The following is a 10,336-nucleotide window of genomic DNA, read 5'->3' as shown; positions in this document are numbered from 1 at the left end:
AACATCAATGAAATCTCTGGCTTGAAAAAGGCTGACATTCAGCTAGGAGATTAGCATTTCATTTAAATGCAAGAACATTTTTTAATGGAACTAAACCCATGTTTTTCTTGTCATCTTTATTCAAGTATTTCACAGCAGTTATATTACAAATTACAGTAAAATGTTCAAAATTTCCAGAAGTTCAAAAAAATTAAATAACTTACTTCAAACTAATGTAAAATGACGTTAAAATGCAAAACATCAATTTAAACACAATTCTGAATAAAACTATAGAATCCAAAATATACCATAGTTGATTAAGGACGTCTACTTAATCCACAAAGTAGACACACATGAATCAAACGATAGGACTCCCCGATGTCTAAGTAACCCAATGTACAAGATACAAAAGATGCAGGTACAAGCCCGAATTCAAGCTTATGTTGTGATTACAAATAATAAAATAAAATAATGACCATCAGCTGAAGGACCTGACATTCAATATACTGAATGTAAAAGCCAGAGCTGACCCACCAACTTAATCAAAAAGTGGGAAAACAAGATAGTACAAAAAACCAGTAATCCTATAAATACATTGGCATATGAGAAAAATCAAGTAACGATACAAAGGAGACAAAACAAACAAAAATTAATCACAGGTGAGATTCAAGCTTGCAAATGCTATTAACTCCACAGCCACCAATTTTGCCCTAGAGCAGTTCCACTACCTCCAATACAATCCCAAAGCCCACAAACAAGTTTACCTCTGTCTGGGCTGTGCCACATTTTACTGACCCAAGAACAAGGCCTTGCACAGGAGTTTATTTGCAATTTTCACATCAGAAGACAAGGAACAGAAGTCGATTTGTACAAATCCTTGCCAGTGCTATCTGGCAAAAAAACCCTAAAAATGTACAAACAGTAAACAAGTTTAGACCACATAGATAGATTAACAGCTGCTTTAACTCTATAACCACCAAGCATCTGTAAAGTAAGAAAAAACTGATGTAGTAATGTGGTTATTTGGGCCAGAAAGGCAGGTATAATTTTACCCAAGTAAAACATACTTAGATAGGCTAATTCTTTCCAAAAGGCCTAAAACATTGAAGTTGCAGCTCCTCAGTTAGTAAAGTTGCATCTTTCAGTTTCCATATAAACTTTTAATGACTATTAAAAGTTATTTTTAAAAAACTAACCTGTTGGAAGCATTTTAATGCTCAGCATGAGCTTATATTCGCTTGTCAAACTCACTGGTGACTAAAAACTCAATTGTTTAATTCATACAAATTTAGCAACCTGTTAAAAATGTATGCAGTTTTACCCTTCACAAGTCCTGCTACTACTTGAACAAAAATGTCTCTGAATAAGTGAAATGGGAATATTTTTTTTTAAAATGCTGCAGCAAGACCCTGAGACTTGCAAAAAACCCTTTTACCAGAAACTTGCTACAAAAAAATCCGCTACATTTTATTTAATCAAATCTTAAAGTTTGTAACAATTTCCATCAAAATACAAAATTGTTGTTAATGTACCAGATAGCAAAATATCTCAGACAGGAATGATGGTAATAAATACTAAAGGAAACAAAAAAAACCCCCATAATCAAATTTGAGATATCAAAGAACACCTTGTGTAAAGTATGTGAGTTTTTTGTTGGGTTGGGTTGTTTGTTTTTTTATCCTTTCTTTTCTTTTCTTTTTTTTTTTTTTTTTTGTTACTTTCAATGGTAGTTTACCACCAAAATATACAGTGTTTCTACATGGGTTGCATTTAGAATAGTATGATTAGATGCATATTAAGATTTCAAACTTTTTTCTCTTAGATATTAAGAAAACAAGTGGCATTTTGGGGAAGAAAAAGGTCAAGCTACAATTAGAAGGCTTAAACATAAAATACAAAGAAGCACTTTGGATTACTGCAGTAGCCCAAGTTTGTTTTTCTGCAGTGGCATACTACTATTAGCCAAAGACATGGAGACAAGTACCTTAGCTTCAGCATGTAAACGGTAGCAGAGTGTTACAGTCCTCCGTAAACACTGTTGGTAACTAAAATAGAAAAAGCTGAGGTAGCTCAGTATCTCTGCAGTAGTCCAAGACTCTTTTCTCTAATTAAAAACGAAACACATTGTGTTGCATATTTTGGAAGGATGCTCCTGCAGCTACATAGAACAGTTATAATGAACGGTAATATATGGTAACACCAGCCAACCTCTCTACAACATTTTCTACTTATTTGTCTGAAACAAATCAGCCCAGGTAATGTTTTAATGCTGAGCCTGTGATAAGACTTTTACTGCAACGTCTTTGCTTCTTGCAACTGTCTAGATTGTCTCTCTCCAAATTCCAGAAAGGAAGGTTTTGAACTACTCATACACTCACTATTCAGCTATAGAGAACTGCAATCCACACAGACCAGTTCAGAGGTCCACAAATGGCCAGTGATAATATAAAGTGTCTTCCCCGCCCGCGCCCCCCCCCCCATGTTAATACTGCTATACATGGCCCAAGGTGTGGGAGCCTGGATTAAATTGTACTTACAGTGAGCTAGGGCTCCAGGACTTTTGGCTAACTATCTCTCCTTTCTATGTCCACTCAGCAAGTCTTAGCTTTAATAAAAACAAAATTTTATAAAGAAACCCGCCAAAATTAAACATCTTTAGTTTCTAAGAATTCAAAATGGACAACAAATAAATAGAATGGTGGGAAAAAAGAACAGCCCCCTTACTGGATATTCTCTTCACTTTGCTTTCAGCAACATACAAGAGTTTCATTGTGTAGCTTATTTCTAAAACATAAATATACTAATAGAATAAAGGAATTTCATTGTTTTGGTAAAGTGTGTTGCTTTTTCAGTGTGTCTTAGTTTAGTTCTGTAGAGTAAGACAGGCATTTTAGAACCTTAATACTGGTTGTCATTCAATGATGAGGAAATGCAAATCATCCTTTTGGAACTCTTCATTCTGAAGGCAGCTTTCTAACTCTGCCATTTGCTACAAGCCCAACCATTTGAATAGCCTTATCTTTCTCAATTGACTAAAAAGGCACATTAAAGGCAGTTCTAGAGAGCCTCATTTTCAAAATTACTGTACATCCAATTACTCAAGTTTCCTACCACAATGCATCACTGCCATCTTTGAAACAGGTTTCTGTCCATTAGCCCAGAGAACAAGAAAAAAATTAAAAAGGAAAATTTAAAAAGTTGTCCATTTAAAAAAATTCAACATAGTTAGATCTGCTCTATCCAGTTTTCTTGTGTTTGTTGGTCTGCTCCACTGTATCTGAAGTTTCCCAAAAGATAATGTGTGTAGAGAGAACAGGAACAGAAATGAGAGCAGTTTCTGTAGCACCAAAAATCTCCAAGTTGTGGTGTTGTATTCTTTATTTATATCAGATACAATTATCTGAAGTTCTGTTTGGTTCTTGTAGGCTGGTTGGTTTCAGGTACCTGAGACAATAGCACCAAATTTAACAGAAAGAAAGAGAGCGAGCACTTAAGACCAAGGCTCTGCACATACTTGGTGCAATTGGAAATCGAATGGCTCAGAAGACTGCTCTCCCATGAGCAGTTTAAGAGGATAAACCCACCCATCTCGAAGAGATCACAGGAATGTTTCAAACATACGAACTGTTCTTTCCATTTCCTGCAAGAGACACCAAGCATTAATTATATAGAAATATACAGCAACAGGAATAAAGTTAGTGTTACACAATCAGATCTACTATGATTTTCTTTAAATCTAAACAAATAATTTATAAGAAAATAGACAATTCTGTTAACCATAACTTGCTAGTGGATAGCAAATAATAAACAGAAGACTAAAGCAGCTTTAATGCAGAAAAGAGTTTTCCTAGTTGATGTTTTATGGGAAGAGCTAGGTGTATTAAAATCAGATCTATAATTGATGCACCCTGTGATGCTGTCTGAAATATGAGTGACCATTTGTAATATTATTTAATACCAATATAACAAAATTGCAATGATTCTTACAAGATATGCCATGTCAGGTACCAATAGAAAGGTTATAATTTGCTTAAGTATGATAATATTGTCTATATGTATGTATCATCTTTATACTGTAAATTATGGATGTGTGTGATATAGTTGTATACAAAAACTTGTACTGGGCTACTAGGCTACACCCCACCAGGCAGATTAGTGTCAGCATTGGTAACTCATCGAGGGCCATCAACTATATAATGAGCCCAGGGAGAGCAGCCGGGGCAGTGCTTATAAGTCATTAGGACACGTAGAGACATGCCTATCGATGGGAACTCTATGAGCTTTTCCCTATCCTTGTGCTAAGAGCTTGTGTTTGAAACAGAGGATGTGTAAGCCACGTGGCAGACACTATAAATGCAGCTTCACCATCTCCATCTTGTCTTCATTCCTGCTTCCTATCTCTGGATGAACTGCTGTACATCTGAAGCTGTGAAACAAAGGACTGAGACATATCCAGGTACTAGATGTACTCTAGAGGAACTGTACAAACCTGCAAACTCCAAAATTCTGCTAAGAATTTGAGAGAGGGAGAGAGTGAGTTATGGATTTTGATGTAATTTGTATGTCTCTAATTGCTTTGACCATTTTTAACATCTTTCTTCTTGTTCGCTTCTTTTCTTTTCTAATAAACCTTTAGTTTTAGTTACTAAAGGATTGGCTGGCAGCGTGGTATTTTGGGTAAGATCCAAACCAAGATTGATCTGGTAATGTGATTGACCCTTTGGCGATCAGGAGAACATTTGGTAAAGTGAATAAATTATTTAAAACTCTCTCTCTCTTTACTGGATCTAGTTACTGATTGGGGGACAGAAACTAAATGCAATGAAGGGGGCTGTGTATTTCTTGTTGTAGCTTCTTGATAACCACTGTGGGGAATCAGGAGCACTGTTTGTGACTGCTTGGGGAATCTAACTTCAGTGTTAGCCCCCAGTTTTGAGAGAATCTGCTCTCCCTTTTGCAGTGTACCCTGACTCTGGTATTTTCAGGTGGCTACCCTAGGCATGTATGGATCACACACCCAACATGTATTACTAAATGAGGAAGGCTGAGAGATGGACCAGAACTGCTGCCAAGCAATACTTCTGTTTGTTGATTCAAGGCCAATTGTTTATCTGAAACATGGCCAGTGAAAAGTAGCAGTCTTTTTACATCATACAAAAATATGAGGTTCATAATAATCATCTACTGTCCAATGATTAGAAATAAATCCAGTATTTTTTTAAACCTAGTGTGACCCTTCTGTGCCTAGGGCAGCCACCTGAGAATGCCAAGGTCAGAGCAGGCTGTAAAAAGGGAGCTGATTCTCCCAGCGCTGGTGGGTGACACTGAAGTCAGGCTTCCCAACCAGCCACAAACAGTGCTTCTGATTTCCCACACTGGTTATCAAGAAGCCAGTATACAAATAACACAGCCCCCTTTACTGCATTCCAGTCTCCAGTTCCCAATCAGCCACTAGGTCCAATAAAGAGACCAGTTATTTAAACTCTATGCTCTTTACTAAAAAGGTTCCCTCTGACCCCCAGGTCAGCCACAATACCAGATCAATATAAGTTTGGATCTTATCCAAAATACCATGCTACCAGCCAATCCTTTAGTAACTAAAACTAAAGGTTTATTATAAAAAGAAAGAAACAAATTATAAGAGAAATGTTAAAAGGATTAAAGCAATCAGATACATACAAATGATTTGAAAGTCCATATACATCAGGTTTCTAGAAGAATTGTGGAATTTGCAGGCTTGTGTAGTCCCTCTGATATACATCCAGTACTTGGATGGGTCTCAATCCTTTGTTTCACAGCTACAGTTCAGTTGTAGATGAACTGATCCAGAGGTAGGTTGGTAGCTGAAGCTGAATCCCGACTGAAGAACAAATGGATTCCCAGGCCTCTGCCTTATATATCCTCTGGCCCCTGCCATGCTGTTTGTGGAATTTTACAGGAACCAAAATGCAGTCCAGAGTCACATGAGCAAGTCCTGGTGACTCATCAGGTATACCTCTGGCTTCTCCCCCTGGGCCCCTTGCATCTGTGAATGTCTCAATGGGCCATTAAGCAGGCTATTGTTCGGCCGCCACCCTGTCTAGGGTGTGTCTCAGACAGCACAATTTGAAATACAGATATATCAAATATATCCATAATTTCCATTACACATATAACACATGAACATAAGTATTATCGTCTTACTTAGCATATTATAGTCTTTCTAACAGTACCTGACATGGCATATCTTACATGATATGCTCTTGAATTATTATGAATTATTATGATTTTGACATACTGATGTCACACAATGTAATAAATGCTCCATGCTTACTCAAAAATCCCAAAGTACTTTACAAACTATTCAGATATAGGGCTTCTGGAATGCAAACATTTCTAAAGTGAAGGGTGGCAGAGACAACTGGCTCACAGGATGCTGGACAAGATGGGGTGAGATGCAAAGATTTTGCCCAAGAGTAGTAGGGCAAATCCCTATATATGCCAATCACATCATGGGATCTTTAACAACTACACAGAGCCAAGAAAGGCTTCATTTTTAAGATTTGTGAAAGGCACATACAGAAAACAGCATACAACTTAATTTATGCACCTCAGAAAAATGAAGGGCTGAGATAACAGTTTCAATTGAACCTATAGTTCCAAGTAGTCAAAGTATTCCAGATCTAATACTTACACCAAAAGATCAGTAATGCAAGACAAGGCAAAGAATTTAATCTTTACAGCACTCGTGAGAGTCAGGTATCATCAAGTATTAGCCGCATATTGCAGAAGGGAATACAGAAATTAAGTCACTTAGCCACAGCCACAATAGTAAGTGGTAGAGCCAACATGACTACTTGGATACTCCTGCCTCTTAGTGGCTTTTTAGTTCATTAGCACCTGCTTTCTCAAGCTGTCAGATTCCCATCCTTACCCTCACCCTCTACAGCAGTGGCTTCCAAACTTTTTACACCGTGCCCCCTTTACCCTTGTCCGCTCCCTCCCCCTCTCCAGCTGGGTCAGCAGTGTGGCCACTGTCAGTGCCACGGCTCCCGCCGGTGCCACAGTAGGAGCCCAAGGCTGGGGCCGGAGCCATGGCTCGTCCAGGAGTCAGGGGCCAAGGCCGCAGCTGGAGATGGGTCTGGGACTGGGACCTGGCCAGAATCAGAACTGCGCTCAGGTATGGGGACCTAGGCTGGGGGCGAGAGCCGGGGCTGGATGTAGAACCGGAGCCAGGCCAGGGGCTGAGGCTGCAGCTGGGGGCGGAGCCAGAACCAGGAGCAGAGCTTGGCTGAGGGTAGGAATGGAGTAGAGCTGGGGCTGGGAATAGGACTGGGAGGCACTCCCTCGCCACCCATGTGGGGGCTGGCCTGGCCCCGCTGTGCCCCCCACAACGCTCATCCAAGGAGCATGTCACATAGTTAATGAGACAGGCAGGAACACATCCCTGGTTGTGTTTGATTGTTTGCAAGGAAAGGATAGAGGGATTGGAGTCATATCAGAAACCAATGGTCACTATGCTGCTTAAAACATTACTGCTCTAAGTTCTTTTTATCTTTACTAGTTAATATAGTTTTCAAAAGAGGATTTCAAATGTGAACCAGTTAGTACAGAAATATTTCTAACCAAAATTCTGTTGCAAAATTCAGACGAGAAACAAGAGAAATTGTTCAACTTTACCTCTACAAGCTGTGATTTGTCATAATCTTTACGATGCCGGTAGATGCATTGACTAAGGAGTGAGTACAGCCTCTCAAGTTGGTCAACAGTCAGGTTCTTACTTTTCTTCACCAACAAATCAAGTAGTTTCTGTTAAGACAAAAACATAGCATATAAATAAATAATTAAGTTTTTAATATATTCATTCTTTAAAATCTGTTTGAAACTAATTATTACATTTAATTGTTTATGGACAAAGCAGGAATGTGCTAGAAGGATATTTTATATTCCAAACAAGAACATGGTTCAGTATGTAAATAATGTAACTGTTGTCAACTATCTTAAAAGCAGATAACTCTCAATAGAGATCTTCTTTACACTTGTTTATTTCAGTATGCAGAGATTCTCTAATTACTACACTTATGGAAACATATTCACACTTGGGAGACGCTCTCTGTAAACATCCAGCAAATCTACTGCATTATTCGCCTTCAAAGCCCTCCTTAAAACTCTCCTCTGTTGTGATGCCTACAAGAAAAACCCTGGACAACAGAGGGTGGGGGAGAGAGGGAGCAGATATTAACTTCACTTCAACAAGCAACACAACTACATCATCAAGCCCTATTACTGCATAACCGTGTCTGCACAAATTGAATATACATATATATAAATATTCCTGTATCTGTAGATACAGCAGTAAGATGCAAATGAGTGTTAACAATTTTGTTATGTGGTCACTAATTAAATAAAAATTGCTGGATAAAGAAAATCTTCAAAAGATATTGCTGACAGAAAAGATTATATTTTCTGCAGAATAAAATAAGGGAACTTGGTCTTCACAACATTCTGTACAGAGTATGAAAACATCTTCCATGGCATTTGAAAAGAGTTAAGACTGGTAATTATTAAATTTAGTTCTTGATACCATTACCTTTAATCTGTCATGGTCAACAACTAGAGGGGGTATGATATCCAATGGCTCCTCTGGAACCTGCTCCAGATTTGCAGGTTTTGGGGGCTCCAAAATGACTTTTCGAGATTTCTTAAATTTGGATACACCTGCAGTTTGGATGCAAAATTATAACACATCAAGAACAACTGATAGAAAATTAAAGTATGATTAGGAAAGAAAAATATTTATTGAATCTAACTATTTCCAATAGTCTTTCAAATGTGATGACCCAGACAACCCCCGACAAAAAAACAGCTAATGGCATTTATATAGTCCATATCACCATATTATCTAGACATTGAAATTAAGATTTGACGTGTTACTACTGATACAGCTCTGGATTGGACAGAATCATTCATACACAAACCATGGTTTTGGATACCCGGCTGAAAATATCAGAAGATCATTAGAATTTACTATAAAAGCAGCTACCTCCCATCAAAGTCAACAGCAGATTATCTAGTCTAACCCGCTGAATAACACAGGCCACTAATTTCTGCATCCTGCCCATATGCTCTATTTCAAACAAAAGTTATCAAAAGGCAATCTTTATTGAAAGACATCAACTGCTGGAGAATCTACCACCTTCCACAATAAGGTGTTCCAATGTTAAATTACCCTCACTGTTAAAAAAGTACATCTTATTTCCCGTTTGAATTTGACTAGCTTCAGTCTATTCAGCCTCCACCACACACATGAACCCCTCCAACACACATCATACCTTTGAGATTCTTTGCCAAAGTACCATTCTTCCAGGCAGAGAACTAGACGGACCATCTGCTTTTAGAGCCAAGTCAGCATTGTTCCTTAATGGCTCAGACAGGACAATGTTTAATTGACTATTTTTCGGGGAGTTAGAAATTTAGATAGGATACAGACTGAAGCTAAAAAGGCTATAATATACCCAATAACCACTTGCATATGAAGGACTGACTCTGAGGGGCAACACACTAGTAACTCTCATTAAACCTCAAAAGGAATTATGGGTGTTCAGCATTGGGACATAAGGTTGTGCTTGTCAGTGGTAGCAACCTTAGTTTGTGAGTTAGATTCAGTCTGATTTCTGGGATTGTTCCATGGACTTTTCAACAAGACTTAATGCTTCTTTTCTTGAAGAAGCCCAGTAAGTGATTTTTCAAATTTTTGTCCAAGTTCTCAGATGTATCTATCAACAGTGGCTGAAAAAATAGTTGGTAATGAGTTGTATACTCATCTTGTTCAATTTAATTTATTAATAATGCTTTAAAGAAGGCTTTTGAAGCACACACGCTATGGAGATTGTTATTGACTCACATACCTTTTCATTCTTACTGTCACCAGACATTTCAACAGCATGTGACAGGATTAAACAGGCAAGAAGAATTACGTGGTCAGAGTTAACTCTGACATAGCTTGAATCTATTTACTATACCACCCAGCAACAGCTTCACTGGTTAATTTAATCACAATTCATTTCTCTATAAAATGGTGTCTTCCACAGATCTCGCTACTCCTGTTTTTCATTTCTACTTGGTTCCATTTTAAAGACATATGAATTGCACTCAATGCTATATGGATGGCTCTCTGGAATGGCAGACATCCACTCAAGCATGCAGACCTTCCAACTATGACATATTTTTTATGTGAGATAAAGCAATGGATTTCTCAGTTTTATTAAACTGAGCACACACAACAGATTTTTTTGATTAAAAGGCTCAAAGTAGCAACTGAGCCATACTTTGGCCACGGTAATTTTAATTGGCGATGCTATTGTGATCTCAGATATTC

The 10,336-nt window shown here is 38.0% G+C and overlaps 1 protein-coding gene across 2 annotated transcripts in view; it reads right to left on the bottom strand.

The window, feature by feature from the left end:
- Nucleotides 1-99: 99 nt before the first annotated feature.
- ATAD2B (ATPase family AAA domain containing 2B) overlaps nt 100-10,336 on the bottom strand; it is a 158,637-nt gene continuing 148,400 nt past the window's right edge. For both annotated transcript variants that reach the window (XM_067544701.1, XM_067544702.1), the window contains exons 26-28: nt 8,549-8,676; nt 7,639-7,767; nt 100-3,619 (exon numbers count right to left, since the gene is read on the bottom strand). In XM_067544701.1, coding sequence (XP_067400802.1) covers nt 3,578-3,619; nt 7,639-7,767; nt 8,549-8,676 — 299 coding nt within the window. In that variant the 3' untranslated portion in view covers nt 100-3,577. The remainder of the gene's footprint in view (nt 3,620-7,638; nt 7,768-8,548; nt 8,677-10,336) is intronic.

The sequence above is a fragment of the Emydura macquarii genome, unplaced genomic scaffold (genome assembly GCF_026122565.2).
Source record: "Emydura macquarii macquarii isolate MOO-44397 ecotype Brisbane River unplaced genomic scaffold, CSIRO-AGI_Emac_v2 contig_1027, whole genome shotgun sequence".
Lineage (NCBI taxonomy): Eukaryota > Metazoa > Chordata > Testudines > Chelidae > Emydura > Emydura macquarii.
Note: the sequence above shows the minus strand (reverse complement) of the source record. Positions and strands in the feature narration are given on the sequence as shown.